At 51.6% G+C, this 19,471-nt stretch overlaps 1 protein-coding gene across 1 annotated transcript in view; it reads right to left on the minus strand.

Moving 5' to 3' along the window:
* Positions 1-19,471, minus strand: part of Ceacam20 (CEA cell adhesion molecule 20) — a 56,758-nt gene that overhangs the window by 2,151 nt on the left and 35,136 nt on the right. Inside the window, exons 4-13 of the mRNA XM_063254012.1 lie at positions 9,771-9,845; positions 8,926-9,201; positions 8,199-8,480; positions 6,640-6,918; positions 5,857-6,135; positions 3,004-3,115; positions 2,675-2,760; positions 1,824-1,885; positions 1,481-1,516; positions 937-1,053 (exon numbers count right to left, since the gene is read on the minus strand). Of these exons, the coding sequence (XP_063110082.1) occupies positions 937-1,053; positions 1,481-1,516; positions 1,824-1,885; positions 2,675-2,760; positions 3,004-3,115; positions 5,857-6,135; positions 6,640-6,918; positions 8,199-8,480; positions 8,926-9,201; positions 9,771-9,845 (1,604 nt within the window). The remainder of the gene's footprint in view (positions 1-936; positions 1,054-1,480; positions 1,517-1,823; positions 1,886-2,674; positions 2,761-3,003; positions 3,116-5,856; positions 6,136-6,639; positions 6,919-8,198; positions 8,481-8,925; positions 9,202-9,770; positions 9,846-19,471) is intronic.

Consider the following 19,471-nt stretch of genomic DNA (forward strand, 5'->3'; position numbering starts at 1 on the left):
GCTGCCTATGGAGGGGCACACACGACAAGGGGCAAAGGACAGCCTCCCCCTGACGGTCAGCAGGAAACAGGCCTTCATGTGATGGCTCCAAGGGACTTAATTCTGCTTATAGCTTCACGAGCTTGGAAGTGGAAAAGAAGGGAGAAGGGGTGCGTGGACTGTCATGTCCTCCAGAAGAACGAAATGTCATGAACGAAAGGGTCTGGGATGGGACCAAGAGGAACAAAGTGAAATGGAAAGGAGTGGGGTTTCAGAATAAGAGACGGAAGTAACACAGGCAAGGAGAGGGAGAGCGGTTGTTAGGGCTGGTGCAGTGTTAACTGGAGAAGTTTAACTGGGAGACTCAGCTGAGAGTCAGGATTTTTACTTTGAAAATATCCTCACGCCATGCAAGACGAGGGCACAGAGATTCTGTGAGTGCTACACCCCATCTGAGAGCAGGGTGGCTTGTGTACAGTGTAAGGGGGGAGGAGAGGCTTGTTTCTCCCCTTTTTGCTCTGGCTGCTGCCCTTGAAGTGTTGCCCCAGTGCCACGCGACCCTGCCTTGGAGCGGCTGACTAGGGACTGAAACCTCCACAAACTGTGAGCTAAATAAACCTTTCCTTCCTTCGTTTTGGGTGTTTTGTCCCAACAATGAGGGAAAAGTAAAAGTAACCAAAACAGTGGTGAAGGGCATGGAAAGAAAATGGAAATTAAAAGAATGGGATAAATAGAGTAGGAGGATCACAGGAATGAAGGGAGAACAGAATGAAAAGGACTGGAGAAGAGTGAAGCAGAACAAGGGAAGAGCAAAAGGAACAGAGACGGATGGAAAGGGAAGGAAGGGCACAGAAACACCATTGTCAACAGTGCATCCCGGGACTCTGCAGCCCAGGAACAACACGCAGGTCAGCGACAGCTACCCACACATCCTAGACTAGGATGGCATAAAAATACCTGGTAGTTTGACTCCCCATCTGCTTCTGGTAGAGAGGGGCGCTGTAGCTCCCCTGAAGCCCTGGGGAATTGGTTCTCGGGATGCAGACCAAAGGTGAAGGCTGGAGGTGGTACTCTCTGCAAGTGACAGAGAAAGCAGTGGGTCCACAAGTGTAGCCTGCCTGGAAGATGCCACCTGACATCTTCCGGGCCAGAGAGAGGGCCAGATCCACCCAGCTTCTCTCAGGGAATCAGAAATGGAGGGAGCATTAGGACCCTCCAGGCCCGACGTTGGCCCAGAGTTGGTTCTTGTCTCTTGCTGACTTCAGAACCTCTGCTCTCGACCTCCTTTCCCCTATTCCATACTGGGCCAGCACCACCACAGGGGAACCCGATTCCAAGCCCTGGAGGAGGGAGGAACCACATGGGGGCCAGAGTCCTGCAATCTGAGCCAGCTCCCCTCCCTCCCCCACCCTGCACAATGAAAGGCTCAGATAAGGTGGCCTCTCGGCTGGTGAGACATGTGATGCTCAGGTGTGTTTCCTCTGAAGTGGGGCCAACATACCTCGTAGCGCGCATCTGGGGATGCTGGCCGGAACACCTGGGGAAATACAAAGTTGTAAAGAGGTCCTGGGTCCTGGGATGGAGGTCACTCGCAGAGATTCTCTGTCTTAGCCTCAAAAGTTGTTACTACCCTTCTTTGTCCCAGGGGTTGAACAGTGACATGTCGAAACCCAAGACTAGCAGGAGAAGACTTGGAGAGAAGGGGGCTGGGAGTAGATGGAGCTCACAGAGCTGACAGGAGCAACAGAGAGCCCTGGTCAGCACCCTCCCTCCAATTCTGAGCCAGGAAAGATCTTAAGGTCCTCAGAGAGGATGCCCCTGGGGAGGAGATGTAGCTCACCCACCTCACCGACTTTAGGATGTTCCTGGGACTCAGGTGTTTTCACGAAAAAAGGACCCTGCAAGCCTAGAGGAAACACAAACCCCGGCCCGGAGACTGAGTTAGAAAGAGACAGAGGAAGGCACTGCTTACCAGGGGCCTTATCCTCAGGAAACAAGCAGTGAAAATCCTCCCCTCACCATGGCTCTGGTGAGCTTAATCCCAGAATGTTTTGGGAACCAATTTCTATACTACCTTCGGCTGTTTGGTGACATGGGTGAGCAGAAAAACCCAAGTCCCAGCCCCAAATCTGCCCAGGGGTCCTGCATAGTCTGCCCGGGATTGGTCATTTATCCTCCTCCCTCGGCCTTGGTTGCTCCCTCTGTGAAAAGCAGCTGGACCCGACCATCTCTCCAGGCCCCTCCATCTCAAGAGGTTCATCCTTTCAGAATCCCACATGCAGAGATGGCAAAGACACCCCCATTTCCCTTGGGTTGGCCCCCAACCAGCATTGGAGGTGTTGCACTGAGATGAATTATGAGACTGGGTTTGGATTTACTGAGAAAGGGCCGTGGCAATGGACTTGCTATGTCTACAGCAGTCCAGTGACAGCATTTTCTGAGGCCAGGAGACACACGGCGTCCTTCTTCCCCCACAGCTCCTGGAGCCGGTGAAGCCCCTCAGAATCCTCGGTGCCAGTCTCTCCTGTATTCCCCATGGGGACACGGGGGGTCTGGGGCTCAGGGGGCCGAGACAGGGATTGCCCACCCTCGAACAGTCGTCTGGTGGCAGAGCTGGGAGGAGAGGACTATGCAGCCAGCCCAGCTCTTCTCCAGCCTCATCACGTCCCCGGACATCGGCCATGGGGTCGCTTACCAGAAATGCCCTCTGCAGAGTGCTTCCTCCCAAAGGTAGATTTTGAGGCCCTCGGCTGCGGATCATCTGCTAATATCCTTGAGAGCCTGGAATCCCAAAGCCTCCTTATTCTTTGCTGAATTATTATTTCAAGCGAATTATCAGTAAACACGCTGTTAGTTCCTGCTCATCCCCACAGGCTCTGTCCACGTCCCATACCTTCTTGGACAACATTCCCAAACATTCTGAATTCCCCGGGTGCCAGACACCTTTCAGCACCACGGTCAGCAACCCGGTCGCCTGGACGCCCCCTGCTGGCCACTCCCACCCCGTCCCAGTGCGGTATTTACCAGCCGGCCTTCCAGCTGTAATAGCCCAGTCCTGCCACCAGGGCAATGACAATCAGAACTCCAATGACGGTGCCAGCGATGATCCCCGCAGATGGAGAGGATGGCTGGGGACCTGGGCAAAGAGAGAATCAGGACCCAGGCCTGACAGCCTCATTCCTGTTGCTAGTCCCATCCCTAAATTTGTCACTTTTTCAAGCAGAGCTGGGAATTGAACCCAGGACCCTAGCACTGAGCTACAACCCCAGAACCCTTCTTTTAAAATTTTGAGACAGGGTCTCCTTAAGCTGCCCAGGCTAGGCTCAAACTTGTGATCTTCCTGCCTCAGCCTCCCAGGGTGCTGGCATTACAGGCATGTGCCACCAAGCCCAGCTTATAGTTCTACCGATACTGATATTTTAAAAGCGTTGCTTTTCCAGTCTCTGTGAATCAGCAGCTCATTAATCACACCACTTTCTGCTGACCTGCATTCAAATCTCAGCTGTGTGACCTTGAGCATGCTACTTAGCCTCTGTGTTCCAAGTGTCTTTTCTATAAAATAGGAACAAAAAGCTCCTACTTTAAAGGGCTGCTGGAAAGACTAAGCATACATGTATTCATGTTCAACATGTTGTGTTCAAAGAGATATAGAGACAGAGACAGAGACAGAGCTATGGTGTCTGCACCCATGGAAGGTGACTGGCCAAAAACCTGCGTGCCTCTCAAACCCCTCGCTCCCTGCGGCCCTGTGACCCTGGACCAGCGAGTTCATTCCTGCAGGTGCAGACCGAGGCGAGCTGGCCTGGGATGGGCTGTCCTGAGAGTGAGATGCCATCACAGCTGCTCATTCCGGGCACAGAGCCGCTGGTCTCTGATAGCAATTGTTTGCACTAATGTTGGCCTACGGGTTTTAAATTCTGCTTTTGCTCAGCTTTTCTCAGAGAGTGAAATGTAGTCTTCAGGACTAAGAGGGCAGTCGTGAGGAGGGTTGGGGGATGAGGAAGGGGGTCTGCTTTCACGGGTCAGGAAAGGACTTCATGTGAGGCCTCTGGAGCTTAGACTTACTCCCTGAGTTTCTATTTCTTTTACATTTGCTCTTTTTGTGTATATGTGTGGTACTGGGAATCGAACTCACAACCTTGTGCTTGCCAGGCAGGTGCTTGTGCCACTGAGCTAAATCCCTGGCCCATGAGTTTCTAGTTCTTTATGTGTCAAAAAAACATCCTTTTATATAATCCTATAGACTTCAGAGGGAGCCAAAGATTAAATGAGCTCGTGCACAAAAGTAATGGCCAAGAGCCTGGCACATAGTAGGTGCTCAATAAAAGATGATGGCCAGCCTGGTATATTAGTGCACACCTATAATCCCAGCTGCTTGGGAGGCTGAAACAGGAGGATCACAAGTTTGAGTTCAATCTGTGAAACTTAGACTTAGTGAGACCCTATCTCAAAATAAAAAGGGGCAGGGGATGTAACTCGGGTAGTAGAGCACTTGCCTAGCAAGAATGAAGCCCTGGGCTCCACCTCTAGTTTAAAAAATTAAAAATAAAGTAGAAGCTGCTTCCTGGCAAGGTCCGAGCACCCTGATCCCTTCGTACCTGATCTCCTTCAAACTCAGCAAGTGGCTGCAGACACCAATCATGCTCTGTAACTTGTGGCTTCCTCCTCTGAGCCCATTTCACTCATTAAACCTTTGTCCCAAGACCTAAGGACTGTTCTGAAGACTCAAAGAGATGACCTGAGAAGCTACTAAGGTCCTAAGCTCCGTGGATGACCAAAACCACTGCTATAAGGTCACCAGCCTTGGTGTCAAACACCAAAGACAGAACCAGGGTCTCTGGGTCTCAGACTCTCCCGCTGCAGAGTGAAGGTACCAGGGGGATCACCTCCCACCTGGCTGAGAGAACCTAAAAGGGAGAAAACCCACAAAGGGCTTGTTGATCTACACCCGGGAGGCTTGGCTCTGGCATAGGGCGCAGACTCAGTAAAGGATAATTTGATTAATTTAACAAGCACAGTTCACCAGGAAGAGCTCTGAGAACTTTACAAATGTTAATTAATCCTCCATACCCTTAAAAATAGGCACAATTATTATGTTTGCTTTACAGATAATCCATCAGAGGCCCAGAGAGGTTAAGGAACTTGTCCGGGATCACACAGCTAATAGGCACTAAAGCCAGGATGAGGACAGCGATGAACAGTGATACTCTGCTGCCCTCTCGTGAACGCAGTGCAGAAGTACAGAGAACCCTTGAAAGTTGCGTCCAGTGATGCTTTCAGCTCACTGGATCTGTGACTTTCCTCCTAAGAAACTCTGAAAGGTAGACGTCACAAACCTCTGATTTTCTTCCTTACTTTCTGATACTGGGGGTTGAACCCGTGGCCTTTGTGCTGAGTTACATCCCTAACCTTTTTATTTATTTATTGAGACTATGTAGCCCAGGCTGGCCTCAAACTCACAGCAATTCTCCTGCCTCAGCCTCCCAAGTGCTGGAATCACAGGCACACACCACCGTGCCTGACTTGTATTTTTCACTTTGAGAGTATAGTCTCACCCAGTTGACCACGCTGGGCTTGAACTTGTGATCTTCCCGCCTCAGCTGCCCAAAGCACTGGGATTTACAGGTGTGCGCCACCATGCCAGAGCTATAACCCTCATTTACAGGAAGGAAAACTGAGGCTCGGTCCAGCCCAGGAAGGAGAGGCCACAGGCCCAAGCATTAGGGAGTATGAGGATTCAATGGCTCTGGCCTGGGACCTGATCTGCACAGTCCACGCTCTGTCACACTCCAGCCCCTGGCACGGGGACACGGGGAGGCTGAGCTGGCACTGGGAAGGCCTCTTGGATCCCAGGGGAAGGTGCACCCCGAGACTCACCTACCACGCTGAGCAGGACAGAGGCAGAGAGGGCCAGGCTGGTCTGAGTGTTGTAGGCTGTGCAGTTGCAGACGCCCCTGTGCCCCCAGGTCACAGTCTGGATGACCAGCTGTGCCCCTGCGTAGTACCAGCCGGGGTGCTCACAGCTCCAGTGATACTCGGCACCTGGCTGGGACTCAGCCCAGCACTGCAGGGTCAGGTTGGAGCCCAGCTTCACCTCCACGGTGCCGAGTGCCCCAGACACAGAGTCCTTGGTGATGTGCACAGAATCCGGGCCATCTGCGGGCAGAGCATGCACCCCCTGTCGCCCCCTCTGCTTCCACGGTGCACCTTTTGCTTTCTGTGTTTGGTTATTCCTTCTGCATTGGAACGAAGGCATTTAAGTCTCTTCTACCCAGTACACTAAGTTGCCCAGGCTGGGCTTGAGTTTGCAGTCCTCCTGCCTCGGCCTCCCAGAACTGCCCTCATCTCATTCAGTGTCTGCACAAACATTAGCTTCTCAGGAAATCCCTGACCCCTGGCTAAGGCGACCACACCTTCCCGTTCTGGGTACCTCCTGTCCCCTGCCAGGCCTCACAGTTCTCCATAGCCTTAGACTCTCCTGCCATCGGTTAATGGCCTGTCTGTTCCACTACAAATGAAGCCCCCTAAGGGCAGGCACTAGGTCATTTACGGTGCCCACATTTACACCTGGCACAGCAGGGTGAGGGCAAGATGAACCAGGAGAACCTGAAGGGTATGGGGGAGGGGGAGGAAGAGAGATTCCAGAACCCAGCAACTCACAGCTGACGGTCAGCTCGAAGGGGTCACTCCATGCTTGCAAGGCCCCAGTCCAGATCTCACACTGGTAGGAGCCCGAGTCGTCCCGCCAGAGGCTGCGGATCTCCAGGGTCCTGTTGTCGGTTGACAGCACCAGGCGCTCGCTGGGCAGCAGGGGCTGACCCCCCACGAACCAGCGGACGCCGACCTCCTCGTTGAGGGTCTGGCAGGTCAGGGTCGTGGAGTTGGTGTTCTCCACGAAATCCAGGCTCAGGGACACCACTTGAGGCTTGGTCAGACTTCCTAGAGGCACATGGAGTGTATATGGGGCCAGGTTCAAGGGTCACTGCTGCCCATGAACCCAGTGGGGGTTTCCCACGGGGCCCCTGTGTGTGCTGTGGGCGGTGTGCGCTTTGGAAAGGCGTGTGCTGTATGTGAGGCGTGGAGGTCTTCGGTGGATGAGTGTGTGTTTTTTAATGATGGTGTGAATATGTTATGGGCTTTGTGTGGGTGAAGGGTGTATGCTGTGTGTGTGGTCCGTGTATTTACATCTGCTGAACGTGTTCTGAGAACGTGAGCTAGGTGGTATACATGCTTGTGTACACTTTGTGTGTGTGTATGTGATGCATGTATTTTCTGTACGCGAGCGTGTGTCCTATGTATGTGGTATTGTACATGAAATATACACGCATTATGTGTTGTCTCATGTGCTTTGCTTATGAGTTGCTATGTGTGGTATGCGTATCCATTTCCTGTGCGTATTTTTGTCAGTCGTATATTACATATGCTGAACGTGTGGCCTATGGTGTGTTTTCTGTGCAGCATTTCAGAAGTCTCTGTGATACTGACTGGTTGCGATGCTAGATGGATGTTAAGTGTCTGTGATCTGTGTGCATGGCGTGTGTCCATCATGAGCATGTGATGAGAATATACGCTTCATGTGGGAGTGTTTCATGTAATGTCCATGATTGTAGTGTAATCTATGTAAGCTATGTGTGTCTGTGTTCTACTGCCTCGGATGTGATACCCATGTGTTATGAATGTACAGGCTGCATGTGTCGTGAGTTTGAGTGTACGGTGCCTGGATTTGTGTTGTGTGATGTTCTAAACATACAAGTGTGCCATGCACATGTGATTATTTGCTTGTGTGTATCTGGTGGAAGTGTTGTGTTAGTGTTTGTACGTACAGACAGCCAGTCCCATGGCTTCCAGGGAATCGGCCCCTGGACACCGTGGTGAGCCTGCAGTCTTACGGAGGACATGCCAAGCCAGATGCCAGGTTCTTCCCCAAGGTCAGTGCCTGCTTAGCCACCAGCCAAATAGGAAATCCCTGCCCTCTAACACTGGGCTCTTGGTATAACTCAGTGGTGTTCATGCGTTGCAGGTCCCAGCCCTCCTTGAAAATCTCATGGCAGCCACTGACCCTGTCTCTGGAACACAGCACAAACATTTCATGTGCAACTTGGACACTCATCCAGGGATCACAGAATTCCAAAAGCCCCAGGTGAAGCTCTCGTTCCTTTTGGATGTGACAGCCTCTGATTCTCGGGGAACCAGGAGGGGAAACCCCAAGGAAGACTCACCAAGGACTTGGACTTTAAGAGCACCCATCTGGGACAGGCTGGTGACACTGTTATACACCAGGCACCTGTAGATGCCCGCATCTGTCTTGGACACTTCAGGAATGGTAAATGTTCTCGTGGTAAGATCCAGGACAGAGGCATTGGGGAGATACCAGGTGTAGGTGGCCTCGGGGTGACTCTGTGTTTCTGCGTGGAATTTCACGGTGGAGCCCTCCATCACCTCAACAACCTCCCCGTTGAGTTCACCCGACTCCACCTTGATCTCAACAGGGTCAGGACCATCTAGGAGGACAAGAACACTAGCATCAGCAGCATCTCTTTTACAAAGGATCTTGGAATCAGTACCCACTACAAAGGATCTTGGTACCCACTACAAAGGATCTTGGTACCCACTACAGTACCCACTACATTTCCCCTCCCCGCTCAGCTTCTAGGCCAATTGCAAAGGAGGTTAAATGTCAGCCCTGTTCCTTGGTGAACTGGGAAACGCATCTAAAGTGTACCATCTCTTTGCTCCCCCTACCCAGGCAAGAATGTGGGTCAAAAACATCTGGGATCAGGTTTAGATCCATTAATTGTGTGTTTCTGGTAGAATCAGAGCAGAGATATCAAACAGTTACATATCTAGGGCTCAAAGGCAGACACGTCTGGATTTAGATGGGATTTGCAGCTGTGAGACTGAACAAGGCTCCAAGGAGTAGGTTGGGAAGAATGGAAGGAGACTCACAGTTCACCTCCAGGAGGACAATGTTGCTGCTCTGGATCTCTCCTTCACCCCAGACTTCACACTGGTAAACCCCGGCATCTTCCCGCTGCACAGTGAGGATGGTGAGGGTCGTATCATTTGCAGACAGCTGCATGCGCTCGTTGGGCACGAGAGGCACATTGTTGAAGACCCAGTAGATTTTGACACTGACATCTGGGGTGCTGCAGTAGAAGGTTACCACTGTCTTGTGCTCTATGACAGTGCCCGGGCTGGTTGAAATGGTGGGCTTGTTCAGTTCTGCAAAGGAAGGTTGCAAGAGAGGGAAACAGAAGCAGGGACATGGATAGAGGATGAACAAGACATAGTTACAAAGGGATCCAGAGAGACAGGGGGAGACCGGCAGGCCCAGAGGACAGTCTGGAGCCGGAGTGCCTGGGCTACAGGGTGGACTACTGCTTGTTCTAGGTGGGCTTGATCGACTCCCTTCCCATCTCTAGGCCTCCTGGACAAGTAAAGCAGAGGGTCTGGACCACGAGAAGGTACAATCATCATCACCCTCAAAAAGCATCAAGCTCACAACAAAGATGCCAGCAGGCACCCCCTACCCACTTTGGAGCCTTCTTTCCTTCCCACTGCCATGACAGCCACAGTCCACCCTTTGCTCCCCAGGACCACTGACTGGGCCAGTCATTGTCAGGCCTTGGCTGGGCCAGTCAAGTGTGTCCTCCCAGGACTTGGGATGCACAACCCAGTAGATCTCTGGGGAGGCAGAGATCAGAATGACAGGCTGGTTTTCTGTGCCCACCCCTTGAATCTGCCACCAGTCTGGAGTGCTCAGGGATCCCAAATAAAGACAAATTCCTCACGTCGGATGTTATGTGGACTGGCCTGCAGGGCAATCTGGGCTGCAGCTGGAAGAGTCCATGTGGTCAACAGTGAGGCTGGAAGGAGAGAGGAGCAGTGTTCAGGGAGGGGCAGGTCAGTTGGGACCAATTATGGTGGCCAGTTACAGTTTGCAGAAATGGAGAGAAATCTGAGGTTACAGACGTGGAGTTCCATCCTCAAGACTTGTCCTGACCTCTCCTTAAGGCCATGTGAGACATGCCTCTATTCTCCCTGAGTCTCAGTTTCCTCATCTGTAAAATGAGTCTAAAATTACCTGCATCCTAGGGTTATTGGGTGGGTGATAAATATTGGGAAATTGGGCATGGTGGTTAGTGACTATAATCCCAGAACTTGGGAGGTTGAGACAGGAGAATTGCTGTGAGTTTGAGGCCAGCCTGAGCTAAAAAGTGAATTCAAGGCCAGCCTGAAATGCGTACTGAGATGCTGTCTCAAAAAAAGGGGAGGGGATCCATACAGTCAGAGAAGAATTTATGGATATTGGCAGGCCTCGACTGGGCCGGAGTCTCTGTGTTCCCTTTAGCCATTTCTACTCTATTGGAGATACAAAGCAGTTCCCCCAAATCCGCATCGACATAATAAGTGATAAGAGCTGAGTTTGAAGCTGGGCTTTTTGGCCTCAAAGGCTGGACTAGCAGCAGGGTGTAATTTCCCGTCAACCCAGAGATGGGCACAGAGCAAAACCTGACAAACAGGAACTTCCAGTGGGGGAGCTGAGCCTTCCACACTGCCCCAGATTTGCTCTCAGATACTGATATTTACGGTGCCTGGGATGGGAAGTAAGGGGAAGAAGGAGTGGTTCCCAGCTTCCCGTGGGGTCATTCTGCACACCGTCATGGAGGCTGGGCTTGGGCAAGTGGGAACCCAGCCCTAGCATCCACGCTTATGCGCAGCTGAGCTGGTCACCCTTATCTCTCTGTCACCTGATCCAGAGAAGCCACCACACCCCTCTGTACCCCTCAGAAGACTCCCACTTGGGCCAAGCGCAATCCCACTTCCTGCCAGTGAGTGGTGTAAGACAATGGCTCCCTGGTGTCTGAGCACACGCGGACCTTGATGTTGACATAGTCATGGGCAGGAGCTCTCTCCGAGAGCCTCCGTGTCTCCAAATCCTCATAGGAGAACCGAGCTCATTGGGTTGTTGTGTGAGATGAGTGACACCCCAGATGTGACCTGCCTAAAATGCCTCACAGCCAGGGTTCAGTCACCGTGATGACCAGGGAGGTGGCAGCAGTGATGGCATCTGTATTTCTCCATCTCCAGTGTCACTGGCATTCAGGGTTACTGTCTAACCTTGGAGTAACAGCCTGGATTTGACCCCCAACTTTGTCACAATTTTGTGGGCAAACTGTGTCCTCTGAATCTGTTTCCCCATTTGTAGACTGTTATGGTTTGTGTTTGGATGTCCCCCCAAAGCCTCATGCAGTCGGTCGTAGGACAGGGCAGGCTTTTCAGAGGCCTTGAATCTAGAGTTTGTGATTGGCTGGCTGCCTAGTGCTGGGATTAGGGGTGTGAGTGCTACGCCCACCCTAGGCAGCGGGTCTGCGTACAATATAAGGGGGTAAACAGGCTTGCGCTCCTTTCTCTGCTCTTGCTGTATTCCACTGCCACGAACAGTTGTCCCGCTGCCATGTGTGATCCTACCTTGGGGCCAGGCAGTGATGGACCAAAACCTCCATACACTGTGAGCCAAACAAACCTTTTCCCCTTTAACTTCAAGGGCCAGGTATTGTCTCAGCAACAAGAAAAGTAACTAAGACAGACAGAGAGGAAAAATGGTTCCAGTCTCAAATAACTGTCGTAGGGATAAATGCCATAACGTGAGAGGCAGCACCCCAGCACGGCAGGTCTCATCATCAGAGCTGCCTGATGGAAGCCTCCTCTCCTAGACCCTACCTGCCCCTCCTCTCCTCTCCCCTCTTCCTGGGCCTGACTTCTGTCCGTAGGCAGAGGCCAAGCTTGCAGAGAAAGTGCAGACACAGCTGTCAACCTTCGGCCTCCAGGAAGACCATGAAGTCTACAGTTTCCACTCAACCATGAAGCTCCCGCCCAGAGAGCAGGAGCTGCCCCGGGGTCACACGGTGAGGCTGGGCTGAGCTCACCTCTGCCGGCCGCCACCGAGTGCAAATTCAGTCCTTCCCACTGCAAAGTGCCTTTCTTATACGATGGCCGCTAGTCTCTCCCTTTTGTCTCGGGTGTTCTTGAGGCATGAGTTGCATATCCATCCCTCCCTGATGGGTGGCCCTCTCGGGTCAGCACGTCTTCCCTCTGCCTGCCTCAATCCTGCCTGTCTGTCATCTGTCTGTCCATCTGCTGTGCTCCAGCTCTCCCTCCATTTGTTTCTCCCCTCCTCCCTCCCTCTGAATCTGTTTCTGAGTTTCTTGGTGCTATTTTTGTGCTGTGTCTGTCTCCCTCTGACTCCTGTATCTCTCCGGGCTTGTTCTGATTTGTCTTGCTTTTGCTTTGTTTTGTTTGAGACAGGGCATCTCTACGCAGTTCAGGCTGGCCTTTAGCTCACTTTGTAGCCCAGGCTGGCCTCAAATTTACAGCAGCCCTCCTGCCTCAGCCTCCTGGGGGCTGGGATCACAGGTGTGCACCCTCACGCCCGGCCCTCATCCTCTCATCCTGCTCTTTCTTCTGGTACCGTCTCTGCTGTTATTTTCATTCTTTCTCTCCATCTCTCTTTGTGCCTCTGCCTCTGCCTCTGCGCCTCCTTTTTGACATCTGCCTTCACTTCTGTCTCTCTGTCCCTCTCGCACGCGTGCACACGCGTGCACACACACACACACACACACCACTGACGAAGTGGACACACGCAGCACCCTCCAGCCGCCCACCCCACCGGCAGGAAGTAGGACCCTCACCTGGGAGCAGGACTCCTGTCCACCAGCGGCTGCGTAAGTTAGCCAGGCCCATGAGTCACAGCCCCTGGCCACGGCGCGCCAGGCCGGCCAGCTCCCGGGCTCCCACACAGATGCAGCCTCCACTCCGACTGCAGCCCTGGCACCTCCGGTCTCTTCCCTCCCACCCTGTGGCAAACTCACACGCACTATGGCGACGGCTGACGGTGACTCCCCAGAGGGACGAGGCAGCGACAAGGAGGGAACTTTGGCCTCCTCTTTGCACTCCACCCCTGGACTTTTTCCTTTTCAGACCGGCACAGAGAAAGGGCATTCCCAGAGCTCTGAGAACCAGGAACTAATATTGTTCATGATGCCAACAGCAATGTGCAGAACAAAACCAAACATGGTCATTGACCCGGAATGAGTAAGCCCGGGCCAGGTGCCAAGCTCACCTAAGCAGCCTGCAAATCTGAAGTCAGATCGGCACATGCTTGGCGTGGGTCCTGGTGACAAGCAGAGGTCCTGGAGTCAGATGCAGGGGGCCCAGCCTGGAGTACAGGCGGCCTTCAGATCTTCCCCAGGACCAGCATCACCTCCTACCTGATGGAGCAGTTGCTTCCTCATGGCTTCCTGTTAACCTCCAAGTCAGCTTATGTCCTTCATCTACTCAGAAGTTTTCCAAGGCTCCTGTGTCACTCACAGTAAAAGCCTCAGTCCCTTAGTAGCCCCTGAGACCTCCCCACTCCACCTCAACACTTTAGCTTTTTAAATTCTTTTTGGCACCGGGAGTCAAACTCATGACCCTGTGCTTGCCAAGCAGGTGTTGTGCCGCTGAGCTAAATCCCCGGCCCTCAGCCCAACTCTGTCTGCCCTCAATGTCCGGCCTCCCCCCAACCCCTCCAGTCTGGCCACACTGTTCTCCTGTGGGTTTGCAAACATTTAGAGCACAGTCCTGCCTCAGGGCCTTTGCATTTCCTTTTCCCCAAGGAGTCTTTGCAGTCACACCTGTTCAGATGGCTGTTGCAGACTATTATGAAGCAAAACAGCTCTGAGCAGCATTTAAATTTTACTAATTGGCTTTCTATGTTTATCTGTGAGTCCGTCCTAGGCCTCGGCCCCTTGCCTGGTGACAGGAGCTGATTCATAGTAAGTGAACCTCTATGAATCACTGGGCCTGGCTGAGGCCTGTAGTGGCCTGTGAGGCCAGAGATACCTCAAAGGGCAAGAGAAGGCCACAGCTGGGGACACCTTGGCTCCAACCCCAACTAACAAGGTAGAGACTGCAGCTGCAAAGATTACTCCTACAGTCTCACTTCTACCATGTCTTCATGATAAGACAGTGCTACTGAATTGACTTGATTCATTACTTGGAGACGTCCTTGAAGTGACTCCCAAGGTCCTGCTCATTGCCTGCACTTTCCTCAGTTTCTCCGAGTGGACTGATCCAGAGAATCCTTTGTCTTTACCCTCGAAGCCTCGAGCTTAATTCAAGGGTTTTGATCCTCCTGGAGCCCTAAAAATCATACAATTTGTCTTTTTTTATTTAACCTCCACCATACACTCGTTTGGGAGATCGGGGATCTAGGACAGAACCCGATAGATGGCACCTCTCAGAGCATCCCTGCACCCAGGGGCTCCTGGCCCACAACTCGAGTGTGTTTATTCTCTCCAAAGCATCATCAGCTGATGTGTTCTCGGCTGCCCAGCATTTGTCTGCTGACTGCTTCCCACTGAGATAAGCCTCCTGAGGGCCGGGGTTCCTGTCTGTTCCATTGTAATTTCCCATTGACTGCCCAAAGCCTGGAAAAGTCCCTGACACTCCATAGGTATAAAAATTCCATGAATGAATACATAACAACCTGCACTGCACAATGTATTGAATTATCTGAGGATTTTCCTCCTCGTGGCACACAGACAGGGATATGAGGTCCCTTCCCAGCCATCTGGCTCAGAAGGGGAGGAATCAGGATTCAGACCCGTTTCCAGCACCAGAGCCCACATTCTTCACCATGCCTCTGTGTTCCAAAAGCTCCAGCAGCCACTAATGACCACACACACACACACACACACACACACACACACACACGCCGGGGATACAGCTCAATGGCACACTTGCCTGTCTGGCAAGTGCAAGGTCCTGAGTTCAATTCCCAGTACCAAAACCAAAAAAACTATTAATGACCTCCACAACCCATGACCATCAACTGTCCAGCTCCCCAACCCCAGGGAAGTTCCAGCCGAGTAATGGAACGACACAAATGGACAAATGATTTCAGGGCAGTTGAAACTCCTTTCAGAACGCACAGCGGTTCAAAGCCAGTCAGTTAGCCCTGAGCTCCCCAAGTCCTCCAGCCACCCCTGCATCCTGCAGAGGCCCTCGACCACTAAGGACCAAGGTGTGAGCCTAGAGGAAAGCTGCAGGTCCTGCCCTGAAAATCATGGGCACACATGCCTCATTCTATCACACCAGCAACCCTTTCCAAGGAGATCCATGCCCGGACACATCATTAAACTCGAAAACCACACAGTGAAAAATATCTGGGTGGGCATGATGGCACACACCTGTGACCCCAGCACTCAGGAAACTCATGAGTTTGAGGTCAACCCAGGCTACACAGCGAGACTCTGTCTCCACAACAAAGTCTTGAAAGCATAGAGAGAAAAACACTTTTTTTGTGACAGGATCTCATCGTGCAGCTCAGGCTGCTCTTGAAGTCACTCAGAATTTGGCCTCGAATTTGCAGGGATTCTCCTGCCCCAGCCTCCCACGCGATGGTAGTACAGGCGCTACCATGCCCAGCCCCAATGTGTTATTTATAGAGAAACAACAATATGAGCGACAGCTGAAATCATGAAGCCTGGCGGGAGGTGGCACGATCTTTTTTTTTTTTTTTTTTGATGTGCTGAAGGAAAAGAACTGTGGGTCCAGAATTCTGAAACACCCCTTAGTAAAGAAGGGAAAACAAAAGGGAAATTGTGGGTAATGTGGCCTAGTCTTGAATTTTTTTAAATTTCCCGTGCATGAGGCGCCTATGGCTTTATCTATGTGACATTATCTGGTAGTGTGTGTACATCCACAAACGGTCAGTGTGCAAAAGGAAGATGCAGTTTCACAGTGACAGCAGGTGGCGCAGCAACCCAAAAGATAAGAGCCCTTTTCTGTCGGCGTAGTTGGTGCCCAACCCGGAAGTGAGAGCAGCGGTGGGCTTAAGGTACGCTGGAAACACTCACCTGAAATATTTTAGGTTCCAGAGAAAAACTTACAGGAAGTGACAGGATACTCTGGAAAGTCCCATTTTTTTCCCGTTTGCCAGAATGATTTAATTCAAATACCAGGGAATCCCAATTACTGAGAAAAAAAAGTTTTTATATTGTCTAGATTCACTTTGGGAAGATCAAAATAGCTCATTCTTCAGAAACTTGGATCTTAAAGACACCTCACGACCACTGGGCATCCTCGCGAGTTGCTAATTAAATTACTGGAAATTAAACACGTGTTGTAATTTCTTTGTGACAGAGAAGTTACAAGAACCAGTGGTCCCCGCTTCCCAAATAGCCAGGCCCTTACGTAATTCTCTCCCTTTGGGTATGGCTTGTATCGGATGACTCATTTTTTGTTTTGTTTTATGGGGAATTTTTGGGTTTTGCTTTTTGAAACGGAGTCTCCCTACATAGTTCAGGCTGCCCTTGAACTCACGAAGATCCTCCTGCCTCAGCCTCCCAAGTGCTGGGATCACAGGCATGCAGCACCATGCTCAGCTCCAAATGACTCGCTTTTAATGAATAAAATACAGCAGAAAGTGGTAGATGCCTCTTCTGGCATTAGGTTACAAAGATCAGCACCTTCTGGTATCATTGCTCCCACATTAGACCTCTCTCCCTCTCTCTCTTGAAGTCCTTACCAAGGTGGAAGGTGCCTGCCAACACCCAACACCCTCAGAGTGATTGGCAAACAGTGCCCCCCCCCATTCCATACTGAGCTTTCCAAGGACCCTGCAGCCCCAGCGCACAGCGTGCTGCCTCGGAGGGAACCTGCATGGCTGACCAAAGCCCAGGTTCCTGCTCCAAAGAAGCCATCAGACCAAAACCTACTTTATGGTCTTACATCGCTGTTTTGAAATCTCTCACTTTACAGCAACAGATTAATAACACAGGTAGCCTGTGGGGCCCTGGGGAAGGCGGAGAAGGTGAGTAGCACACGGACACAGAGTCAAACTCGGACTGTGACGTGGGCTGAGAAACGCAATCTCTGTCACCTCATCTCCCGATGCACCTTCCAAAGATTTGGCATGAAATACTGCAGTCCATTTGCACTGGTGAAACTTGTCTCCAGCTGTGGCCCTCCTCTTGTGTAAAGGGAAAGAACAGGGCTGTCACCTGTCCTGAGCTCTGTGGGATGTGTGTGGGTTTTGGAAGAGGGCATGCAAACGAGCCAGGCCGGAGGGGCGAACTGTGAAACTCACCCTAGCACAACCTCTGGAAATCACACGGTGCCAGCAACACCTGCCACGCTAACATCTCCGCAAACTGGGCACCCCCACCCCAGGAGGGCCGGGGAGGGGATATGGGACCTGTCCCCAGGCCTGCTGAGCAGAAGCCACCTGAGCGACACCCAGAGCCTCCAGGGATGCACTGATTTTCTCCAGTTGGCCACAGGTTTCCCCTTTCCACGTGCCATTCTTCACCAGGAAACCCACGCTCCAGGCGAGCATGGGGCGTCCTGGGGTGCGGGGCTGCTCTGTAGAGCTGTGTAGCCAGAACTGTGCTGATGGTGACCGTCTCTTAATCAGCTTTGACAGATGGCCCTTGACTTAGGACTTCTCAAGGTTCCAATGAAGTGAAAGCAACAAGCATTTAGTAGAAGCCATACTTGGCATTTAGGGTTTTGCTGTTTTTCCTGAGCTAGTGATGCATGGCAGGCAGTCAGCCGCACCCTCGTGAGGGTCAGCAATAGATCTCTCACTGCAGAGTGCCATGCTGCTGGCTGCGTGGTCCACAGGAGGAAGCAGTGGGGGGTTAGTAAAGGAACACGGAGGAGGAAGCAGCAAAGTAGCCTAGGGGAGCACTTTTAGGAGAAGCTAGAGAAGTGATCACCGGGAAAGGAGAAGGCTGGGAAGATGTGGGGGTGTTTGGGGCGGAGCTAGAGAACTTGGGCGTCAGTCAGGCTCAGCCACTTCAGAGCTATTAACTGAACACCTACAGTGTGCCATGCACGGGTGACCGAGGCCACGTCCCTGCCCTCAGGAGCTGCCACAGAGTGGGCAGACAGCCAGCGAGCGAGGCAGATGAGCGCGTTATCAGTGGGCATCGGAGGGCAGTCAGGGAGACAGCAGAGAAGGCCGGGGAGGGGCCGAGAAGTGCCAGGAGCCCTGGAACGCGGGGAGAGGTTCTCCGAGGAGGAGATGCAGGGCAAGGACCTGAGGGAGGGGTGAAGAGAAGGGCCAAGACTTCGGGTTTACCAGATTCCTCGTGGCCACGAGGGACCAGGTCCACAGCGGGTCCAGAGCAGGAGCGAGGGGACCAGTGGCAGCAGCATGATGACCCAAACTAGAAGTGAGGGGCTCACTCGGAGGCTTCCCCAGTTTGCCAAAGGCCATCCACAGAGAGGGCAACCAAGCTCCGGGAATCCATGCCACGGGCTTCGTGCAGCAATAAAAAGCAGCCAACCATTGGCCATGCAGGAAAGGGACAAATCTCAAAATAATCGTGCTGAGCAAATTAGCAAATGCAGGAAGATGTGCATGGGATCCCATTTGTATGAGAGACCATCTTGCCTTTATTACAAAAATCTGACCTAGTATTGAGTCTTAAAGAGTCTGAGCTCAAAATTTCCGCAGTCCCGCTGTGTGTGCCTGTGAACTTCTAAAGATGTTACTGAACTGTAACCTCATGTTTGGCATGACTAACGCATGGGCTTTCTCCCAAATGGTGATTCACACTGATTTACAGAGAAGGGAGACTAAATATATGCCTAGTATAACTTCCTAACAACTGGTTTCACGGCAAATTAGTTTCCTTTGATACAGACTGGATTTGATGTGCTTTTATTAGTCTGTTTTATATCTTCCTTGGAAACCATGTAGCTACTCACCACCAACCACCGGATATTTTATTGGTTTCTTTTACCTCGCCATTGTAAACTTAGTAATTACCTACATCCAGCCAAAGTTCTGAGTTTTATGATGCTGTGTTGCTTGTAGAACAGACGAGGTAGCAGACTCTGGATAAACTGAGCCCAAGAACTGTTACTGCTCAGATTTGGTTAGAAATGGTCCGCACTCTTCCCCTCCTACACTGGACAGACACGGGCAACATGAAGCACCTTGAAGACAAGGTGAGTGAGGTAAGGCCGGCACAGAAGGACCAACACTACGATTCCACCGACATCAAGTGTTCAGAGAGGGCACAGTCACAGAGACAGCGGGCAGGATGGTGGCGATGGGCTGGGAGGAGAAGGAAAAGGGGAAGCTGTCGTTTAGGGAAACAGAATTTCGGTTTCCACAATGAAGCGATGGATGGGGATGGAGGGGGGATGATTGCATAACATCATGAATTTTTTGTTTTTGGAACCAAGGATGGAACTCACAACCTCGCACTTGCCAGGCAGGTGCTTTTGCCACTGTGCTAAATCCCTGGCATCATGACCTATTTTAAAGCACTGAACTATGCACCTAAAGTGACTCAGATGGTAAATTTTATATTATGTACATTTACCATAACAACATTTAAATTTATTTAAATTTTATTTACTAGTTGGTTTTATTATTTTTAAATACATTTTAAAACAGGCAGCTTATTATGTGTCATACACCTCAAAATGC

The sequence above is a fragment of the Cavia porcellus genome, unplaced genomic scaffold, assembly GCF_034190915.1.
Source record: "Cavia porcellus strain 051 isolate PalLab524CR breed Dunkin Hartley unplaced genomic scaffold, mCavPor4.1 scaffold_7, whole genome shotgun sequence".
In the NCBI taxonomy this organism is placed as follows: domain Eukaryota; kingdom Metazoa; phylum Chordata; class Mammalia; order Rodentia; family Caviidae; genus Cavia; species Cavia porcellus.